The 23,412-nt window shown below is 44.1% G+C and overlaps 1 protein-coding gene across 1 annotated transcript; it reads left to right on the forward strand.

Annotated features, from left to right (window-relative positions):
• Positions 1-799: 799 nt before the first annotated feature.
• MRPS18A (mitochondrial ribosomal protein S18A) lies at positions 800-22,961 on the forward strand. The gene is made up of 6 exons (XM_040058338.2): positions 800-915; positions 1,085-1,116; positions 4,554-4,658; positions 12,532-12,655; positions 13,433-13,499; positions 22,162-22,961. Exons 1-6 carry the CDS (start codon positions 816-818, stop codon positions 22,304-22,306), a joined length of 573 nt encoding a protein of 190 aa, XP_039914272.1. The 5' UTR covers positions 800-815; the 3' UTR covers positions 22,307-22,961.
• Positions 22,962-23,412: the final 451 nt, after the last annotated feature.

Here is a 23,412-nt window from a genome sequence, read left to right on the forward strand (position 1 = left end):
GGTTGTCCCCCTGTACTGGGCACGGTCAGACCTCGAGTGCTGCGTCCAGTTCTGGGCCCCTCACCCCAAGGACATTGACGTGCTGGAGTGTGTCCAGAGAAGGGCAACGGAGCTGGGGAAGGGTCTGGAGCACAAGTCCTACAAGGAACAGCTGAAGGAGCTGAGGGTGTTTAGGCTGGAAGAAGCACAGGGATGACCCTGTTGCTCTCTACAACTCCCGAAAGCAGGCCGTAGCCGGGCCCGGATCCGCCTCTTCTCCCCGGCAGCCAGTGCCAGGACAAGAGGACACAGCCTCAGGCTGCGCCGGGGGAGGTTCAGGTTGGACAGCAGAAAGGGTGATTCGACACTGGAATGTGGCACCCGGGGCGGTGGTGGAGTCCCCATCCCTGCAGGTGTTCCAGGAAAGACTGGACGTGGCACTCAGTGCCGCTGTCTGGCTCCCATGGTGGTGTTCAGTCACGGGTCGGACTCGATGACCTCAGAGGCCTTTTCCAACCTGGCTGAATCTGTGATGCTGCGATCCCAAGACGATACACGACTGCCAAAACACCCAAGCCCACAAACAAACAAAACAAGCAATCAAAACCCAAAACAAACCCAAGAAAACCCAAGCCCAGTACGAGCCACGCTAAACTTAAAAGAAACCAACGAAAACAGTAAGGAGGACCAGCCCGCGAAGAAGACTCTGCAGGCGCCGCCACGCCCCCGTTCTGCCCCGGCAGCGCCAGGGCGGGGGGGACGCGCCCCGAAATGGCGGCGGCAGCGCCGCCCCCCGCCGGCGGAAGCGCCGTGACGGCAGCACCGCCCCCGGCAAGATGGCGGCGCCCAGCCTGCTGCGCGGGGGGCTGCGGCGGATCTTCTCCGGGCTGCTGGGGAGCCGCTGGGCCGCGCCGCCGGCCCGAGCCCTCCGCCAGGGTGAGTCCGGAGGGGGCTCTGCACGGCCCCGCGCCCCGCTGCCTCGCTGCTGTCTCGGAGAGATGGTCGCGGTCGCTGTAATTCGCCCTCTGCTCCCACCCCCAAAATGCTACTTCTTTCAGGCTGTATGGGTCTCATACCGGCTTCCCGTCTCTTTTTTCTTTTGCAGTCGTGGAGGTGACTGAAGGCAACACGACCACAGTAAGTCCCTGCACCCCTTTTCCTTGGTAGCTGCCTTTCCCGTGACTTCTCCCTCCTTCAGCCGTGTGTGTGTCCGTGCCCTACCCCACAAGAAATAAAGGAAAGAAGGGGGCCGCTTTTCTACCTGAAAGATCTCTCAGGGTGTGAAGGCAGAGCTACGGTAGGAGCTTGTAGCGGGTGCAGGAAACCGATGGAGGGTTTGGCTGCTGAAGGGCAGGAGGAGCACCCTGTTGCTGGTGACAGGTACCTCCAGTCAGAGCCACTCATGAGCACCGAATCCCTCGCCGCAGCCCGGTAAAGTCGCAGTCGCTGACCAGAGGCATTCAGGGTCTGAAACACTAGAGGCCATTCTTCAGAGGGGTTCGTTTTCTAAACTGGTGTCATTTGGCATCATCATGAATGTGGACAGGCACAAGGGAGGACTGCCTGTGGCTTTGTCACTCGATCGTGCCGTGGCACTTGGATGTGGCATTGCAGGACTTGTCTGTACCAGCCGCGTTGCCGCATGCATCTCACGCCTTTGGTCTGCGTGTTTGTTAACCGCAGTGTGTGCCGTACTGGCTTCAGGTGGTACAAAGCTTCTGTCTTACAACACACGTGGTTAAAAAAATAAAATAAAATATTGAAAGGGGTGTTTTCAAAGGAAGACCCTAAATACTAAAGGAAAACGGCTCCTGAAAATGAAGCAGAAGTTCTGAAGTAACTGGTAAAGAAGAGCATCTTAGTTACAGTGTAAGACACGAAGGAAAATATTAAAGCAGTAAAATTAGAATTTTTGCCTAGTCAGCACCATCTAATCTGTTATGCTTTTATCAAGTGAATTGTCTTTTTTTAGAAGCACTGAAATTACTGAAGGGGAAAGGGGAGTGCATTATTCTGCTCACATTGCATATGGCAGTAGTACTGTAAGCCTTGGTTAGTGAGGGATAACACAGATACTTTGATATATATATATAAAAGATGAGGAGAGTGAAGGAGGGATTTGGGAGTAGCTAGAAAATCATGCATTTAAATGTTAATTTCTATATACATAAATCATAAAAAGGGTTGGACTATTTTGCTTGCTAATGAAACAGAAAAAAACCTGCTTATTCATCCCTTTGAAACTCTTAATGATTTTTGTCACAGATATATTGTTGAAAGTTTTGTTGTATTTGTGTTAGCAGACATTGTCACGTCTGAAACCTGCATGGAGCTAAGATAACTTACTCTCTTTGATGTTACATACCTAAAATATATGGCAGTTGGCAATGTGTCATAAGACTGTCAACAAAAATAAGTTTAAGGTGTGACACTAGGAATGATGGAAAGTATCTGGTTTTTGCCTTCAAGTGCCAAACTATTAGTCTTTGCCCAGAAACCTGAAGAGCTTGCAAGTGTGATCTGAAGTTGTTTTAACCAAAACAAGAGGGGAGTGTGCACACCCACAAAACACACTCAGTGGATTGCTGTATTTTGCACTCAGTCAGTTTCAAAGGGATGTAAATTATATTCTCAAAAGTCCAAAACATCAACTGAGGCTTGAAGTAGAAAAAGTAAGCATTAAATTTGTAGAGCCCTTTATGAAAATAACTCTTTCTGAAGCTCTGGCTATATTTGCTGTGTAATATCCTAGCATCAGTCTGGAATCCATCAGTACCCCTAGATGAGGAAATGGTGTAAATTGACAAACTGAAGGGCTGATAGATTTCTCAGTGTGTCCGTTGGTCACCCAGTTTATCCTGCTAATTCTACATTGGTCTTCCCTGGATCCATATTTCCCTGTTCATGTTTCTGTGTCCTCATTTTTAATCAGTATTGAAGGAAGTGTTTGATGTGAACCAATTAATAAATCCCAGAGAAATACAGATTTTGTCAGCATACCGAGAATGTAGAGCCCCTACACTCCCTCTCAGTTGTTTAACAGAAGAATAGCAACTGAGTGGATTAACAGTATGAAGTCCTCAGCAGCTGGGAAATAGTTGCCAAAACTTGTACGCTGACATTTATCTCAAGAAAAATTGATGTTGATGTAGCATTCTGAATCTTTATTTATTTCCAAGATGGAATTACAGTCATAGTACAGCCTGAAGCCAGACTGGCAAGAATCAGAACTAGATACCCCAGCTTTCCTGAAAGTAACTTTACTGATTAGCAGAAAATTGGTAGATAGAAATACTGACCTATATCTTACATTTGTAGTTAAGTATTTGTTTTTGTAAAATTGGCTGTTGTACTTGTAGGGGGAAGAATCTTTCTTAAAAATGGACAATTCTGTCTGAGGTACTGAGATGCTTGAAATACAAGTACTTTACCTGTTTCCATTTTATCATCAGAAAGGCAGAAATGTGGCATATAAAATAGTTCTCTGAGTTCAGCTGGATACCAGCTTTCTGTGCACACTGACAGGAAAGGTCCTGCTTTTCTGTTCCCAGGTTTTCAGGCACAGAACGTGGTGGTTTCTTAAAAGTAACCTTGCATTCCACCCAGGTTTTCTTTTCAAACTCTGGTGCTTGCACTCTTTGAGGCTGACGGTTGGTGTTCAGAATCTGCTTTTAATCTTAATTTGACCAGAGAAAACTCCAAAATATCTTGGAGAAAAAAACAGCTTAGTTTTATTGTCTCTTCTGTTTTTTAGGGTGCAATTTGAGATAGCTCTTGCTTCCATTAGTAAGTCCTCAAAAAAGAAAAAAAAGACAAGTGCACATGTAGATAGACTTTGTATTTCTAACACATCTACGATTAGTCAAGTTCTTCCTTTACATACCTTGTACGTCTATTTGCATGTTACTTGTCAGAAAATTTGAGTATTAGACACCACCACTTTATAGTGATGTGGAAAGATAATTTTATAATCTCATAAAACAGTTTTTCAGAGAATTAAACTGGATAAAATATTGGTATTATTAAATAAATCTACAAGCCTCACAGACATTTCCTAACCATCCTTTCTTAAATTGCATTTTTTCACAGAGTTTTCCTTGCTGAAGATTTATAATCCAGCAAGCCCCTGCATGCTTTCAGCTATAACATGCATCTGCTATTTTGTGACATTCTCGTATTCTCAGAAAAAAAGTTATTTTAAAGCTTTTGGCTAAAGGGCCTCTACACTTTCAAGGCATGGTGGTTCAAAAGAGTACTGCAATAAATGGAATTCAGGTGAATATGAGAACTTCATACTTACTGTCAACTAGTTTACATTTAGAAAAACATACACAAGAATTTGCCAAAGGGTTTTCTATGCCCTTTGAATTTGTCCTTCTCCCCACAGTCTGTGGCATAAATAACCATACCAAAGGACTTGTATCTATGTAAAAGTGAGTTGAATGATGTAGATACTGTTCCCCTTACTTCCGCACAGAACTGGTCAATGTACTGTGGACTTGATAAAAAGTATTCCTTGAATCACAGGTGCAGGTAGAGCTGTACTCTGCCTGATGCTTTGAATTGTTTCCTAGATTGAAGGGAAAATTATAGAGGATGCTGAAGCACCACCTCCTCCAAACCCCTCTGGCCAGTGTCCCATCTGTCGCTGGAACCTGAAGCATAAGTACGATTATGTGGTAAGTTTAATGAAGGAGTTCCCCCAATCCTCATTGCTAGACAAGTATTGCTCTCAGATCTACGTACCCCACAACTTGTCCTTCTCATCTTTTCCTGGGTGTAGGAAAAATACTTAACTCCAGCTCTGCTTCTCTTGGGTGCAGCAAGGTTCTCGTACACAGTAATTGTTTGCCTTGGCTGATGGTGTTCCTGGGAAAAAGTATATGACCTTGTATCAAATAGGAGGTTTGGCCATCTGATCTCAAAAAGTTATATAGCTCCTCCATGCCCAGCTGCCTTTCACCATTGCACTTCCCAGAGAAAGAATGTAGCATTTAGTCAGTGGATACAGACCTAGCTCCAGAGAGGCCAGAAGACTTGACAAGGTCAATTATATGACTTTGAGCACTGTGATTTCTCATTTGTCCACTACGTTAATAACTATTTCATACAGCTTGTAAAACTCTTCATGAGTATGAAGGGGAGCATACATTTGTACTTACTTTGCAAGAGGAAAACCAGGTTTTATTCAAGCATTTTGCAGGAAATGCTAATGAGAAGTTTATTCACTAAAGAGGGGATAACTAACACTAAACCTAGAATATGGGAAGGAAATCCTCTGTGCTTTATAAAACCAAAGCACAACAGTCACGAACACTTCAGAATAAGAAGCATGATGCAGCAGATGCAGAATGTAACTTTACAAGAGGTCATTCAAACACAGAGTTTACAAAAGGACTAAATTCCCCTCTTGCATGCTCAAAACCCAGCACTGGAATTAGAAAAGAAGAAAACCAGACAGAAACATGCTGTTACTAAGATAAGGCAACAGAAAACTCAGAATAAGCTAATGTCAATAGGATTAGAGAGGGGGATACAAATACATTGGGGAAAAAGAAATGTTTGTGAGAAAGGCCATTAATGAGAGGAGAAGGGGACTGAAAGCCACACTGGTTGCAAAATGACTGAGCTGCTCGTGTGTAGTCATAGTGCACACATGCAAAGGAAAAAATATGTTTTAATATCTGTCTGTTGATGGCAATCTGCAAATGTAAAACAACAGGAAAAAAAACAAATACAGAAATTACTTAGGCATTGAATTAGGTACAGACCAGCAGCTCTGGACTGTATGTTGCCTCAAGGTCTTGAAAGAATTAGCTAACAGATACATTACTTCACTCATGAGATTATTTTGAAGCATGAAAAAAAAATCCTAGGGAATCACCAAATGGTTTGAAAAGTGAAATACTAAGTAGATAAGAGGGGAAGGAGAATAATGCTGATGATTACCAATTGGTAAGCAAAATGTTGCAAATCCCAAATAAAAGGTTTTAGCTAGGAGTGAAAGCAAATAGCCTGTTGGATAGGACTAATTAAGACTCATGAATTATGAAGAATATGAGTACAGCAATAGTACCAGACAAAATACTTGCAGTTACTCCGGAGAGGCGAAACAACAGATGTGAGGTGTAAATGAAATATGTTTAGTGTCTTTCAAAGCATGTGTTGCAGAAATGGAGGCATTTAGAATCCAGTGTTGTCAGTGATGCTTACTCAGGCTGGGTGCTATATTAAACAGTGAAATAAGTTGGGAGCAGGGGAGTATTTAGTGTTTTCTGGCCTGATTTCTCTGAGCTTGTGAAACCTGGAAATACAATGAATTTGCAGATTATAATAAATTTGGTGAAATGACAAATACCATTAAGCTTTCTAAAGTACTACAAAACCGAATCATGTCTGTTTTGTGTTGCACATGTTCAAATGCAGAGGTTCCTTGCAATTCTTTTTCATTGTTGCTGAATTGTGTTGTGATCAAAATTAACTAATTACTTGCTCTGGAAAATACTTTTTTAAGGTTCATATAGTTTTATGTGACTTTTAAATGCAAGAAGTAAACAGCATCATTAAACTAAGTAATTCTAAAGATTTACAGAAAGCATTCCATGAGTCACACATTAACAACCCTTGAGAAGCTATAAACTGATGTTCAGGGATGAAATAAGTTATGGCAGTGGATTACATCTTGGAAATTTATATACAGACTTACATAGATTCAGTTCCTACTGCTGTGTGTGGTAGAAGACTCCACTGAGTATTTTCTCTCCACTGGAGAGATAATCCATCAAGAACCAAAGAAGTTTTAGACAATGTGATTCTGTAGAATCTGAGTTCCAGGATTAGAAATTGGTCACAACAGACAGTGAGAAACATGAGTTTTACGTGTATTTGTAGAGTGACCTAAGTTAGGAGTTTTCTTCCACATTTCACTTTGATTCTTAGATCCTGATTTCCACTTTTCAGTAAGGAGGCAAGAGAAAACTAAATGTGAAGAGAGATTCTGTAGCTAGTCTTGAGAATCACTGCTAAGATAACTTCTAAGAAATCGTGGTACTGAGAGACAATCTAGGAACCTGTCCATCTCAGCTGTCACATAGATTTTTAATGCATGTGCATCTAGTGTGGATATATCCAATACTCCCTCTGGACAAAAAGCTAAAGAGAGCAGTCTGAAGTGGTATTTTGGAATAGTAGAAGTTTCTTACTTCCTATTTAGAAGCTTTCCTCTGTGGGGCTGATGAGAGCTAGGAGAAGTTTGAGTTCTGGAGTATACCACTTCTCTGTTTGTGTAAGTCCCTTATGTTTGTGAATGCTTTGCAGCAGTCACAGATTTTCAGGATTTTAAATATTAAGGTGAATAAAAATCTCCCTGTTCTACACTAAAGCACTCTGCTATTTTATTCTTTGTTGTAGCCATGATGAGCAGCAGAATCTTGAGATGCTTAAGTACAAAAGTTCAGGCATTTAACTCTGTGGTCAATTTAACAGTGGGACAATTTTCTCACTGATGGTTAATTGTCCTAAATGTCTGCAAATTGAGAGCAGCTATTTTTGTTAAAGATGTAGCCTAGTTCATACAGCATAACCTATAAGCTGAGCTTGGTGAGAGATTGGAATAGATGGTGGTTCCTTTGAGATTGATAAGCTGAGATCAGTCGGTTGCACAGAAGGGAAAGTGTGAGCTTTTTTTGCTTGGGACGCCTGTAATTGGACTGAATGAGGCACTATGAAAAGGGAAGTGTTGAATTAGCCCCTGAGGGAGTTGAGTAATATGACCTCACAGGACTTTCCTTTTGTCATGTGCAACTAGCACAGTCTAAAGTAGTGGCATAATGAGTTACTCTGGCTGTCAGAGAACTGGGGGACCAGTGTCTCCAAAGTCATTAATCAACTGAACAGGCATTGTGAGCACTAGCAGGTCATGATTCCAACCTGCCTCAGCTGTGGTGTAAAGGGCTGCAGTTGTCTTTGCCAGTTCAATCCTGATCCTCTGCTGTGGCTCAGGATAACAGAGCTTAAGGTATAGATTCCCACAGTTTGTGGTCTGCGTGTGTCTGTTTGTCCAGTGGAACTGAGATCTCAGTTGATGTTTTTACATATCCATCAGAGATCAATTATTTTGGTCATTATATGCAATGCAACTGTATTGAAACCTGCAATTCTGTTACAAAATGCGTGGAGAATGGTGTACAGCAGCTCCCAGGAGAAAGGAAAAACTAGACTCTTGTGTAACTGGAAATAATGACAGGCAGACTTGTCTGATACAGCCCTGTAGTAATTTGGCTGCACAGATAGAACTGTTCTTGTAGTAAATCAAAGTTTTAATGAATCCCATGTCAGTCAAGGGTCTTGCTTTTCAAAGTGTCTGCAGACATTAAAATGCAGGTGCCTTTGCATTTTGGTTAGCATCTATTCAAAGAATGTGCGGTATACAGTGCTCCATCTAGCAAGTTTGTCCAGCCCTTTTAGAAGTGGAGGCTAAACTTGTTTTTAGTTTTCCCCCCCTTATCCACTTCAAACATCATTAGTTTGAGTAGGCAGTAAATATGTCATCTTGCTTTGGCAACAGTTAGGGGAAACCTAACTGCAAGCTTTGCCTATTAGCCCTAGATTAATTCAGTCCAAGTTGTTTTCATCAAATGCTGCAGATTACAGGGGTGGGAATCTGAGTCCAGCCTCATGGGAGCTGTCCAGTGATTAAAGCAAATCCGCAGTTAGAGGCTTGGCTGTCCACTAGCACAAAATGTGAATTTCATGGAACATGACGGCACCATGAGAACTTGCCAGACATATTTTTCAGTTTGACCGCTCCACGTACTTGTTCGCTTCCCTCCACAGCTGCCCCATGAAGTTGGCTGTACCTGTCTGCCTTCTCCCAGTGGTAAGATACATCTGTGTGAATACTCTGGGAGAGGCACCTGGCCTGTTAACTGTGGGGAATCTTCAGAAATAGACAAACCTTTGGTCAAGGGTGCAGCATTTTAAGCCAAACAGTGTGACTGCAATTTGGAGCTGATGCAGCTGGGACGTGACTGATGATTTCAGTCAAGAAATTACTGCCACACCAGGGTGTTGGTCAGTTGGTGACACTGTTGGTCGGAGATGATAACAGAGAACAGATTTTCTTGATGTTTTTTCCCACAGGGAGAAAAAAAAAATATTATCTCCATTTGCTTCCCACCACCCCCCTTTGCATGGAAACACTTGATAACAAGCCTGTGACTCCATGAGGTGTGGTGGTAATATGAGGAATCACTTGGACCACACACATACCCTTGACAAGAGTGCATGGCCTACTTAGACTTTCATGGCTGCAAAGACTGAAACTGCCTCAAACTTGCCATCAGCTCTCTTCTTCCTCTTCTCCTCGGAGTAATGCAGCAGGCTAGTAGCAAAGTCTTGCATATTTTTCTCTTTCTAGGCACTTGGAGCTGAACGGCCCTTTCTCACTTAGGGAAGTGTTATGTGCTAAATGGCAAATTGAGCTGTTGGTGATTTGAAGATTCAGCTAAAGAAGAGGAAAAAGGGGGATGGAATCTTTCTCTAGTTTCCTGAATCCAGTCCAGTGTATTACAAGAGTGGTCAAAAGTCAGTGCCCTTGGACTGTTAGGCTGGCCTTCATACAGTTTCTACCAGTGCAGCTGGCACCATCTGGTCCCCTGGTTACTGTTCTCCTTGGCAGGCACATGTTTTAACTGGGCTGAGAGACACTCTGCTTCCCTTTTAACCATTGATGGCCTCCCAGGAACATGCTGCTAGTTGCTCAGCTGGGCTTTTCACATTCTTTGGATACAGCATCATTCTGTAGGGTGCCTGGTAAGTCATTTTGTATCAGGGAGACATTAAAGTCAGTGTCTAAATGTCAGTGGGCATACATGACATGCCATGTTTTCAAAGGAGCTGGATCTGAAAATCATTCTGAATGTGTTCACTGTAGACGAGTGGATGCAGAAAGAAAGCCGGTTATGGGAAGAAGGAAACTGCGTGTCATGAAGATATTGGCGAGGATGGTATTCATTGGGGGTGGGAAGGACAAAAACAAATTGCAAAACCCCCAAACAAATAAAAACCCTCAACTTTTTGTCTGTAACACTTGTAACTAACATTTTGACCCAGGTGACTGGAATCCATTTTTAATAAGGGTAGAAGGGAGCAACCTGAGAACTACTGGCCCATCAGCCTTACCTCTGTGCCTAGGAAGATCACAGAACTTTCCCCTGGAAGCTGTGCTAAGGCACATAGATGACAGGGAGAAGATTTGATACAGCCAACAAAGCTTCACCAAGGGCAAGTCCTGCCTGACAAACCTGGTGGCCTTCAGTGGTGGAGTGACTCCATCAGTGGACAAGGGAAGGGCTTCAGATGTCATTTATCTGGACTTCTATAAAGCCTTTGACATGGTCCCCACAATATCTTTCTTTCTAAATTGGTGAGAGATAGACTTAATGGCTGGACTGTTGGATGCATAAGGAGTTGGTTGGATAGTCACATGCAGAGAGTAGTGATCAACTGCTCAGGGTCTGGTAGACATCAGTGACAAGTGGTGTACGTCGGGGTCCTTACTGGGGACCAGTTCTATTTAGTACCTTCATTAATGACATAGGCAAAGGGATTGAGTGCACCTTCGTCAGGTTTGCACATGACACACCTGCGGGGCAGGATGCCATCCAGAGGAACCTGGGCAGGTTCAAGAAGTGGGCCTGTGGGAATTTCATGCAGTTTAAAAAGAACATGTGCAAAGTGCTGCACCTGAGTCAGCGCAGCCCCCAGTATCAAGACAGGCTGGGGATGAACAGATGGAGAGCAGCCCTGGGGAGGATGACTTGGGGGTGCTGGTGGATGAGAAGCTGGACATGACCCAGCAATGTGTACTCACAGGCCAGAAAACCAATTCTATCCTGAGCTGCATCAGAGAGTGGCCAGCAAGGCAAGGGAGGGGATGAACTCAATGATCTTTAAGGTCCCTTCCAACCCAAACCATTCTATGATTCTATGAGTGTCAGAATCCATCATTACCAGAAGGGCATCCTAAATTCCAGCAGCCCCCTTGACAGCTGAGCTGGTCTTGGGCAGTGGAGGTGGGCGAATAATTCCTAGCTACATTTCTGAATACTCACTTTATATTCACTTGTGATTATTTGCTTTTGCAAGGCCAGTAAATGAAAGCAGGAATGCTCCAGGGAGCTCTTCGTAAATGAGCAAGGCTGGGGGGTAGGAGCAGGTCTGTGAATGTGTGAACAGGCAGTCAGGGTCACCCAACATGAAAAGCAACAAATATTCTTTGTTCTTGCCTGTTGCCCTGGCTGGGGGGTGCAGAGTTCTGCCGTGCCTCGTTTGAACTCGCTCTGTCCGGACGCTCGCTGGCAGATCCCCTCAGCCTGCAGGCAGCCTCTGCATGGTCGTGCTGCCTCAACTAGGAACATACTTACAAGAGCCATGGACAAGTAAACTCTCAACCAGCGACAAGTCTGTCAACAGAAGGGGAAAAAACAAGTGCAAAGTTTCTGGAGACCCTTTAGGCCAACTTATGCTGATGTCAGGATGTCAAGGATGCCTGCTTATATTGGCCTGAGGAGTATCTTTGCACGGATGTTGTGTGTGGAAATGGAGAGCTTGGATTTGAATCCTGGGCTGTTGTACTGTGTACAGTTAATGGGACACTTGTGCAACAGCTGTTGCTGCTGTGTTTAAAATTTGTCATTCCAGCCCTGTGATACCATCTGATCCTAGAGATCCCTTTAATTTTGTTTTTATTAAAAGGACTGCTTTACATTTCTAGAGTTTTTAATTGTAAAGGTCAACAGCAGCGTAGTCTAAATGGTTCACAGACAAGCCCTCAGCATGCTTCAAGTGCTCCTTTCATCCACCATGACTGTCAGCCCCACCTAATGCACACACAGTTGAAGGACTGAGTGCAGCAATTTATCCTATTAGTCCTTACTCATCAGCATGTATTCTTTTCTTACATAAAGCTTCCTCATGCAAGATCTTGGACCATTTCCCTGTTCTCCACCCCTCCAGAGAGACCTGAGGAAAGCTCCACCATGGGAAATGAAATAAAAGTTTGAGGAGTAGATAGCAGAGAACAGTACTGCTCTGAGGGAACAAGGAGGGGGTCAAAGGTGATCTAACATATCTGTGAACTTTAGGACAGCAGCTGTGATGGCATTTCAAGTTGTGTAAACAATATCCATCTGTAGGTCTTGTGTAACTCTTCCTGAGTACCTAGGACACATTATCTTAGTGAGAATCTTGGAGCAAGTAGTGAAACAGTGAAGGAGCAGGGATTGCAGCTGACATCATGTGTTTATACTAGTGAAGTCAGAGGAAGACTCAAACCATCTGAGTGACCTTACTAAGCTAAACTGGCGGGCAGTGACAGCAAGCAAAAGCCATTTGTTGTCAAGCTGCAGACAAAATGCGTAGGGAGGAATCATTGTTTTGTTTTACATTGTTTTGAGTTCTGTACACAATGCAAGGCTCAGCACAACACCTGAAGCCACAGCAGTGAAGGCAGCTGGGGCACTGATGGTTTTGCCCTTCTCTCTCCCTCAGGATGTCTTGCTGCTGAGTCAGTTCATCCGTTCAGATGGAGGGATGCTGCCTCGAAGGGTCACAGGCCTCTGCCTGGAGGAGCACAAGAAGATTGCTGTCTGTGTGCAGATGGCTCACCGTGCAGGTACATAGCTCTGCCAGAGATAACCCCCGACTGTAGGGGATTTACTGAACCACTTGAAAGGGGTCTCCTGCCCACTTGGTGTAGCTCAGTGAGATGTCATTATCCAGTCACCCAGCAAACTTGTTACGGTCCAGGTGCTGGGACAGGGCGATGGAACAGAGACTACTTGTTCTGCTTTCTCTGTGGCCTGACTCCTGCCTTGACAGCAGACATTTATCCCTGTAGATGAGATGAATGTTGCAGAAAGATCTGGGAAGTGGCTCAGTCTCCAGTAACTAATGATTAAACACCTGCTTCTGAAATTACATGATTTACCTAAGCTTGACCTACCCCATTAGTAACATGCAACTCTGCCATCTGCCATGTGATGACTTCTTTACTTTCCCTGTGAGTGGGACCCTGGTTGATGCAGTCAAGAGTATTGTGCTGATCTTTATGCCTGCTACCTGAGTTGTATCTAAGTTAAATGGACTGAGAATTTTAATAGTCAGATTTTCCATCCTGGAGATGGAACCTGGACACCAGTGCCCTGTGTCCTCTGTAAAAGCCTCTGCAACGAGCCCAGGTGAAAGTGTCTTTGGTGTGTATTTCTTTCCTATACCCAGCACAACTTCCCAGCTTCTGAAGATAAAATACCCTTTCTACTGTACTTGAGCTTTTGCTGTGCTGTCCCAGTAGCAACCTGGGTTGCCTGGCTTATGAGGTGTAATGTGACTTCTGAATGCAATAGAAGCAAAGAGACACTGCAAAATATTCTCACATCTTTTTCTGTTTCAGGTTTGTTGCCAAACCACAGGCCTCCACTTCCTGAAGGGCATATTCCCAAGAAACCCAAGCTGAACAGGTGAATAGTCTTGTCTTTCCACATTTCTTTTTTATAGGAATAAATTGGAATGGGAAAAGCAGTTCCTCACAACTGGGTGAGAAATGCCTCAGGCAGCAGGGTTCATAAAGAGTGCTCAGCATTTTGGAGAAGATCTGTCACGATATTCTCTTGGCAGTCTTTTAAGGACAAGTCATATCTCATATAAACCATTTATTCACACAAGATTAAAACTGCCACACATGTTAGAGTCTGCCTGCCCTGTGCTCACCTCCTCATCACTAACAATCAGTAAGGCAGTCCCAGGAGGATGCCACAGATGGAGTCACAGCACCACAAAGTAGCTGAGGTTGGAAGAGGCCTCTGAAGATTGTCTAGTCCAAGCTCCCTGCTTAAGCAGAGACACCTAGAGCAGCTTACTCAGAGCTATGTCCAGCCAGGTTTTGAGTATATATAAGAATAGACCTTCCCCAGGTTCTTCTGAGGGCAGCTTGTTCCACAGAACCAGCCTCATACAAGACAGTGTTCTCTTACATTCAGACAGAATTTCCTTTTTAATTTGTGCCCATTGCCTCTTGTCCTGTCACAGAGCACCAGTGACTGGGGAGAGTCCGCCCCTCTCTTCTTTACACCCTCCCTTCAGGTGCTTACAAACATTGGTAAGACCTCACTGAACCTTCTTTTCTCCAGGCTGAGCAGTGCCTTCTCTCTTAGCCTTTTCAGCCCCCAGGAGCTAGAGAGTGCCCAGGCAGTGATAGCAGTAGTGAAGGGGGAGGGGGGGCTGAGCAGCCAGCAGGAGCCCATCACAGGCCTGTTACCTTCTGTCCCATCCCAGTTTCCTCCAGTCAGCGATTTGCCCTCTGCCTGCCCTTCCTATGCAACAGAGTCTCTTCCCCCTCCCCGACCTGAATGGCCCCTGGCCTTTGGTGGGAGAAGGGAGAGCCTGCAGCCGCCTCCTGCTCTGTGCTGGGCACTTGGAGGTGCTAATCCCCTGTTTATAACCTCACACTCTGTTTCCATGGGGATGTCAGAGTGGTGTACGAACCTTGCATTAGCAAAGCGTGGGGTTACCAGAGGCCATGGGGCTGTCGCTGGGAGAGCTTAGACTGCAGGGCTGAGCATGGCTGGAGGCTCCTGCATTTCAGGTCTGACTCTACAGTGGAGATTTGAGAGAGGGCCTTGGAAATGCTAGCAGGCTCCATTATGGGTATCAGTGAGGGTCAAATTAGAGGACTCTATGTTTGATGCAGCCCTGTAGACATCAGATACTTCAACTGCAGTAACTTCTTCCTTGTGTCTTACAAGTCTTGGGGATTCTTTAGTATCTGCGTCTTCTCTGGCAGCTGTGGGGTGGAGCACATTATCTTGTTAGCATTCACATTGCAACCCTGAGTAGCAGGTTGAGACTGGAAATGGTAAATGGCAGTATCCTGCTGGAATCACACCGGGACTCCAGATCTGATGCCCTGACTCTTACAAATTTTCTATAGATCCTTAGTAAGAATAAAGAATTAATACCTCTGAATACATTCTACATGCAAGTAGGTGTCCTACACCTCTAAATTAATCAAATTGGAGATTACTGCATTGCTAGCTCCTCCTTACACTACTCTAGTTTTTCTCTTCCAAAGAGGGAATGTAGCAGGCCCAGTGGAAGCAATTTAGAAAAAGAGAGCAGAGCTGTTTGCTGAGGATATGGAGTAGCATTGAAGTAAGCAGACTTTGGGTGGAGACCAGAGAATAGGATCAAGAAATGTGATTGAAAGTTTTGGTGGTGGGACTGACACTACACAAATGAGTCCCAAAAGCTAAGATAAAGTGCAGGAGTACTTCAGGAGTATTCTCCTGATCCCTCATGATACTGTCTCCTCAACCTGCTGGCAGGGGAGAGCTCTGTGTGTTGGAGCCTTGCAAAATCTTGGCCATTCAGTATGAGTTTTGACTGTGTGAACCCACACCTGTACTTCCCTCGTTGCTCTCTGGAGCAGTAGCTGGCATGGCATAAGGCAGGAGTTACAAATTGCTTCCTTCCTCTAGCCTGAAGTGCACCCACATGCTGAATGAGTGAAGTCATTTAGCTGGTACTTATTTTGGGAATGAAGCCAGAGCTCTTATCAGAAGTTTCCCACATAAATGACTTGTCCAAACTTACCTTGTCTTTGCCTCTGTACTTGTTTCCAAAGCTTCCTGTAAGTCTGCAGTTATTTGGGAGGCACTCAACATGTGGTGCTGCCAAATGCAAGTAAGCTGACAGGGGAGAAAAGGGGCCAGAAGTGGGCTTCAGCTTTGGAGTGGAACAAGCTGCCTCGTTCAGTGCCATCAGAAGGTGTCTAGGTCATCCTCTAAACATGTAATATCAGGGCTGTCCACCTGACTTACCTTGTTCCTTCATTGTGTTTATGTTTATTGGATTTTTAAGTGCCAGTTCAAGAAGGGATCAACAGGGTCTAAAGAGAGCCTATAGCAGGCAGTGCATTACACAGTTAAGTGATGTATTTTCCAAACCTTAGAGCTTCATCTCTTTTTGAGATCACTGTATTGGCTGTTCTGGTCATCTTTACTGCTCTGCTTAGAGGAGAGGTAGCAGTGCCTTTCTGCACTGTTGCTATAGGCCTGGGAATGACAACAGGGAGAAAGTGAGATGCCTCATAGTATGCTTGGGCCCCTTGTTAAAGCTTTTCCAAGAGAGAAACACAGGTAATATAGGCAATCTGTTGTCTCTTTACTCTGAATGGAGAAAGTTTTCACTTTTGTAAAGGAAGGGCTTCTGAGAAGTCACTGTCTACTCCAGATGTTACCTCACAGACTTCTGTGGGAATTTGTAGTGTCTGGGAACTGCTTGCCATCTTATACTGAGCTGAAGAATGTTTTGCTCATGGTAGAGCGAAACATTGACACACTACACCATCAGCTGCTAGAATGACAGCATGAAAGCCTAAGATAGCCTTAGGAACTGATTCCACTCACACCACCTGAGACTGAAGGAGATTCATCACGTCAATGTGAAGTGGGAGTCAGAGCCCAGTGCCTCTGCCATGATAGAGACCTGAACCTTGAATTACTGCATGTAGACTCAGAGCAGCAACCCTGGCCTGGCTGAAATCTGGAAGATTACTTCATTTGGATGAGCAATCCCTTTCACTTTTTTCCTGTCTGGCAGAGTTCTGGCTGGTGCTCCCTGTGGCCAGGCTTCTTCCAAGGCTGTGTCAGTGTTTTTGAGAACAGTTTAATTTGTTGCTGAAAGAGGGACAAATGAACCTGATGAAAAGGTGATGCTTCCCTTAAGACAGTACAGGTGTGACCACTACAACACGTCAGCTACATGGGAGGAACTCCACGGCTCGTGGGCAAAAGTATACTAAAGAAGTATGTAAAGGACTGAGGACTGCATTAATGTATACTTTTGAAAGCACTAAAAAAAAAGCTGTTCCTCAGAAAATTTTTTACTGCAGTAGTGGCTGTCTTGGCCAGCATGTTTGGCCCATGTCACTGTCACCCTGATTAAAGTGAGCCTACTTCAAATCCAAAGAGTCTGGCATGCACTGGCCAGCACCTAGCTGGGATTAAAAGGTATCATGCCACCATATGGAGCTATCAGCAAACTTCCTTGTTTTAACAGGGGTCAGGGGTGCTGACATGCCATTGCTTTAGTGTTGTGAAGTGTGGATTTATCGTGCAGAACCCCTCTGCCTCTCAAGAAGCTGCTCTTCTGGTGCTTATTCAATGTTGTTTTCCAAAAAGCAGAATTCCTGCTCTGTTTTCTGAACTGGTTGCGCTATCTCAATTGTACAAACTTTGGACATTCCCTTCTACATGCCCCAGATTTATCTGCAAAGAGATAAGGACTTCCCTGCTTTGCACTGGGTCAGTTGGCAGCTGGCCTTCCTCTACCCACTCCATCTCCTTACTGTTTCCACTACTGGAATTCAAGAAGAGCAGAATGCTTTGAGAACATCTGCCCTGCAGATCCTGCCTTATGCTTGGTTATACAGCTGTCTAGCATAGTATGCAACAATCACCCATGATGTAATGTAACACAGAGGAGGAGACTGGGAACTGCAGAAGGTGGCATAACTTGGAAGTGAAATGCTAAGCTTTGTGGTCCTGGAGGTGGTAGGAGATGTATAAGAACACCTTGTGATCAGAATTCAACTGGGAAGTATTCCACATCTCCCTCTTCTATCCCCTGCAGTTGGGACGCTGTCCAGGTGAGACCTGCCATGATATTTCTTATTTCTTGGACTTCAGTTCTTTGCCTTTTTGCTTTCTGCCTGATTTGTTTTTGACAGTGATGGCTCATGAATGTTACCACTTAACTGCTTTACTAGCTATGGTTCTTTTGAAGAAATGGCCACGAGAGTAACCCACATCATCCATGAACTCTTGAGTCTCATGTCCTCACCTTCTCTTACGTATCATTTGTCTGGAGAAGTTGGACCGTGAAAACAAATGAAGTTTACCCTGTCAATGCAGAATTACTCCCTACAGTTAATTTTCCTCATGTTTGGCCCAGTCTGGGGCTTTCACTCTTTCCAGGGGACCATTCCACAAGCAAATTTGTCTTGCAGCCAAGGATTGTTCCCTCATCCTCAGCTTGTATTTTCCCTTTCATAATTTCCTGCTGTTATTTCTGCATTTGCTCATGCTCCAGCCTGGCATGTTCCAGTTAAGTGCTGCAGCAGTAAAATATTTTCACTAGCCTGTGAGGGTGAGGAAGTTCTAAGCTATTTCACCAGCACTGTGTAGGGTGACAGACTGTTCCTATACTCCAGAGTCGTGTGTGCAGGCCACCACACACCAGAACCATTTGGGAAACAATCAAACTCAGCTGTAGGTCGAACTTCTTCCTTTCAGTAATGGAAACCTGAATAGTTCAGCAGTTTTCACCATGGAGGTTTTTGCATGGAAAATGTGGACTAACAGCCTATCCAGAACAGTCCCTGAATTCAAGCCAGCATCTAGATGCTCTTTTAATATGAATATAGCACTCATGTTCTTCTGGCAGGTCCGAAGTATCGTTTAAATTGCAATATTGTGAATTTGTTCCCTCTCCAAAAGGACTAGGGGATCTCACAGGTTCCCTGACTCTGAGGTCTGTCAGCAAGAGGTGCTGTAAGATTAGGGAGTGCTTGCTTCTGAATGCTCAGCTGCCACTCCATTTCCATCTTCCTACTGGAAGAGCATAACTTGGCACAGATAGTATCCAAGTCAATCCCTCCTCTATCACCTGAACTGGAGGAGTTGCTCTGTGTTAAGCAAGAGGCAGGCTCCCTACAAATTCCTCATGAATTACAAAGTTCTCAGGCTTTGTGGACACCTCTTGTCCCTGGGAGCAGAATCTGGTTTCCCTACTATCAGCATTTCACTCCAGCAGCATGTGGTTCCTCTCATCTGCATGGAAACTGTGTTGCGCGTAGCATGTGTATTCGAAAGCAAAGAGCCAGAGCCGCTGCAGGTGAGCAAAGCCAAGAGGTGTCATGGGAAGGGATGTGGCAGGGAGGAGGCAGTCTCGCCAGCACTTTGATCGAGTGCTTCCTGCAGTCTGGAGCCCTCTGCCTTCTGCTCTTAATCCAAACAAAAGCCATATTGAAAAAATTCAGTGAGGGTTCAGAAGTTCAGACTTGAGCTGTACCAACATGGCCTTTGCTTGAGCTGTGTACAGGATTATGGCTTTCCCATTTCCCTTACCCATGGAAGCCTTGTGCCTACTCCTTGGTATAAAGTGGCAGCCTCCAAATGGGGAGGCGTGCCCACTGAATAGAATCCATGAGAACAGACTTCCGCATTGCTACAGAGATTTTAGGCTATTAAAATGCAGGTGAAATAACCATAGTTGTTTCCATCCTGCTTATATCTTGCCTTTTGCCATCAGGAAAGTCCCATTAGGGTTCCTATCACACTTTATCCAAACTACTCATTTCTGCACTTGGAGTTTAGGAATTGTTGGGCTTGCTCAGGACCCTACCATACTCAAGGGGGCAAGCAGAGCCCCGAGGCGAATCACAGTTCCCAGGACTGGCAGTTCTGTCCCCCTTTGCCCAGAGTGGGAGCTCTGCACACTGAGGTGACAGGTTAGGCCACTGCAGACCAGCCACATTTTACATCCACCTGAAGGGTCTGTCTTGACAACTTTCAGCTACTTGAGAAAATTCAGACTGTGCCAGTGTGTGTTTGTAGGTGATTATAAAAACTCCCCAGGACAGACTTTGTTGGATACAATGAAAAGCAGGCAGACACGGCTAGAAAAGGGTGTACTTTACCTTACATGGATGGCAGAGTTTGCAGGAAAGTCTTGTGTGCTGGGCTTTGAAGCTCTCCTATGTGAGTTTTGTGGATTGTTTTTACTCTCAGAAAAAAACCCAGATCTGTGAAATCAGTAGGAAATGGGAGTTAGTCAAAGAGGAGAAGGAACTTTGTAGATTGACTGCTCTCAGGCTTTTGCACTGCTGAATCCAGGTAAAAAAAAAAAAAAAAAAAAAAAAAAAAAAAAAAAAAAAAAAAAAAAAAAAAAAAAAGCAAACAAAATAGGACAAGTTTGAGTTTGGGACAAAGCAAGTATTAAAAGCCCTAAAAGCAAATGTGCTCCAGGAAGGGAAAGCGTCCAAATGTCTGTTTCAGCTAACAATGAAAAGCCCCAGCCTGCAGTCCCCAAAGGAAGCCAAAAGCCTGGACCAGAGGGCTGGATTAGACCTGCTCAAAAGAGAAATAACAAAAGCTTTAAAATCAGGCCATTACTAAATCCTCCTTCCTATGCAGAATTGGGGTGTGCACTTCCAGCCCCCACACAGAAACAGAGGGATTTCTTAAAAAGCCACTGTCTGTCTAAACCTGCATACAGCATTGATGTGTATCTCACATTCACACATTCACTTCTCTCCCAGTGAGATCATTTATTATCACAGGAGCACTTTCCCGTAATCGTGTGGACACGTGACTAGAATTGCACTTGGCACACTGATGCATTAAAACAATTTGGGATTTTTTTCCCCTCCTTTTCTGTAAGTGTAGTTTTGCAATACCAGAATTTGTGCTATGGCACCCCCATTGCAGCAAGGGGAATATGAAAAGGAGGACCTAGCCCATGTGCCCATCTAATACTCCTACAGTTTCTCCCAAAGGAGCTGCATTACCATGGTCCTTTGCCAGATTCCAAACTGGGGACCTGTGTTTGGTCTCTCTGAACTCCCCTTGCACGTGAAATTAGAGACAGGAAAGTCTCTCCTACTTCCTGTCCCCATGCTGTTATATAAGGGATTCCTCTAATACACTAGCATAGCATTACAGGTCAGAAGGGACGAGTCTAATGCATGTGTAGGAGAACAAGTGGATGGATCTTGCTATGTACCATCACCCAGACCCCTCCTGCTGTTTCTTCTAGGTGTTTTAACTGTCATAAACTCATTAAAGCAAAGCATTTTGAAAGTGGTTTCATTTCAGAGGCGGAAAGCTCCACGTGTGATTCATTTTCAGTTTGTGCTGTTAGGGAGTACTGAGGAAGAAAAGTGCTAAATGGGCTGCTGTTATGTAGTCTGTAGCTGCCTGGCATAGCAGGCTTTCTTTGTAGTTCTCAGGAATGTGCCAAAAGCCTTCAAACAAATGTATTATGTGGTCTCTGTCCAAAGTTCTTAATACCTCAAATTTGCACGACGCAAAGCAAAGGTAAGAAAGCTTTTTGTGGGGAGGATGAGTGATTGAGGTTACATTAAGACCATGGGATTACTCAACAGAGGCATGCAAACATCGCTGGACAAAGTTTATCAGTCTGTTCCAAATTCTAATTTGTTGGAGCATTGTTTGTGCAGATTATGCTAAGGTTTTACTTTGGATCTTTATTGTCTGAAAAGACTCCTCTTTCTCTAAGGACCTCTGTTCCCCTCTCTACTGGTAGCAAAAGATTTAAAGCCTAACAAAACTCCAGGCCACCCAGCCACAGGGTAAGATTTCCAGTAACTGATTCTGGATCTGAAATCCCCTGCCTGTTTGCAAAGCCAAGTCTAAAACTTCAAATGGTAAAAAGCAGAGGATATTTGCCAACACTGTTCTTCACAGATTCGTAGTTGTGATGATAATTCCTTTTTAATACCTCTTACACTGTAGGTGCTGACTTCCTGCACTAGCAAGCTGCAGTAGTATTGTACAGAGAACATTAGAGCAAAATTGGACATATAAAAATACAAAACGAGGCCAGAACCCATTCCATGCAGAAGTAATAACAAATTATCCCCCCAAAGTAAATTTATTCATTTTTAGAAGCTTTCTCACAGAATTTAGCCTTTGTAATTAGTTTACCTTATTGAGACCAGCTGTTGAAATAACATTTCCCCTAGAGGCTGGATGCATTCAGTCTTGGACTTAGTTGCAATGAAGGGATTTGGCACTCCAGTTTAGCTGCAGGTGGACAATTTGCCAGTAGCCTGGAGACTACACCTGATTTGCTTGGTCAAACTGGAAGTCAAGCAGGTGCTAGTGGGTTCAATAGAGAGATGAGCTTAGAAATTCCAAAACAAACAAAATCTCCTTTCCAGTGGTGCCTTCTGAATTAAGGGAGCTCTGCTCATGTTTTTTCCTTTTATTAAGAGGTATGTTAGGGAGGCAAAGGCTATAGTGCCTTGCTTCTGCTTCAGTTGGAACATTTTCTTTGTGATCAGTCTCAAACTGAAATGTGTTTGTGTTGTTTTGACAGGTACCTGACCCGCTGGCCCATCAGGTCTGCAAAGCCCATTTGGAAGAGGGGCCCTAAGTGGTGCAAAAAGCCCTTTCCAGTCGGACACCCTTTGCTGAAGGATAATGTCAAATATACACAAAAGCCTCTCTGTTTAAACCACTAGTGGCCAGAACTGGCATAGTCAGTAAGCACGTTTGCTACATGTTCTGCTGGGTTTTTTTTGCAAGTTTGTCAATACCTCCAATTTTCTTATTCAAAAATTGTCCTTAGTACTCTAAATTGTGTCCAGCTGTGATGTCTTCCTCTAGGAGAATACAAGAGGCATCAAAGCCAAGTTCAGTGTGCAGGATTATTTGACAAAAGCAAGGGGCGAAGACTTCTCCCTCAAAGGCAGAAAGAATCTGAAGGCTTTTCTTTCTTTATGTTCCACAAATGGGTTTGGGAAAGGATGTTTCCTTCTTTTCCAAGTAGTGAGTGGGGTTTCCCCATTAACGTGTGTTTCAGATTTGCCTTATTTGTGCTTTTGTACCTGCGACACAGATGGAAGAAAAATCTCTGCAGCACTGTATTTTCTCAGCAGTAACAGAAATTTTTAATGACTACTGAAATTATTTTTTATTTATCATCTGAACTATCCATAATTTGCAGCAGAACACCTGTGGCAGTGGCAAATAGTGTGTCTTATATGTCCCCTTAAGAATTCCTGGCTCATGCTTCACTCATGAATCTGGCAAATACACAGTGTTGACATCCTTGATGACCTGGCCTGTTTTGGTTTTTTTTTTTGCCCCTGGCAAATAAATTTTTCATAACTCTTCTATGCCAGTGATATGTTTCTTCGTGGGATAGTTTGGAACTGATTATCCATCCTGTAACTAAAAGGTGGCACCATTTCTCTCCCTGTGTAGTACACATACAGATCTTCCACCTACCGACCATTGATAATTATGGGCCTGGTATGAAAGGCTTATTAAATTTATCATGGTCATTACTGTTTTTGCTCCATTTCTTTGGTATTTATCTGGGGGCTACAAATCAATACAGAATTTTTGTGTACTACTACGCCATTTAGCCTTGTATTGCTTTTATCAGAATCATCTGCTAATACCATCAGCATGGACAAGAACAAAAGGTAAGGATAAACCTGTATTATCCAGGAAATCAGATTAGATTTAAATGGTTCTTTTTACCCTTATTTTGTGAAATGAAAGCCCTAGATTCAGCCCCTTGAGCTGGGCAAGACCTTTTGCTTTGGGAGACAGAGCCAAG

This window comes from Hirundo rustica, chromosome 3 (genome assembly GCF_015227805.2).
Source record: "Hirundo rustica isolate bHirRus1 chromosome 3, bHirRus1.pri.v3, whole genome shotgun sequence".
Lineage (NCBI taxonomy): Eukaryota > Metazoa > Chordata > Aves > Passeriformes > Hirundinidae > Hirundo > Hirundo rustica.

Excerpts from the sequence above, each read along its gene's own strand:
- MRPS18A (XM_040058338.2), top strand. The coding sequence starts at position 816 with ATGGCGGCGCCCAGCCTGCTGCGCGGGGGGCTGCGGCGGATCTTCTCC. Across the intron at positions 916-1,084 it reads GGCCCGAGCCCTCCGCCAGG|TCGTGGAGGTGACTGAAGGC; the intron begins GTGAGTCCGGAG and ends TTTCTTTTGCAG. Across the intron at positions 4,659-12,531 it reads AGCATAAGTACGATTATGTG|GATGTCTTGCTGCTGAGTCA; the intron begins GTAAGTTTAATG and ends TCTCTCCCTCAG.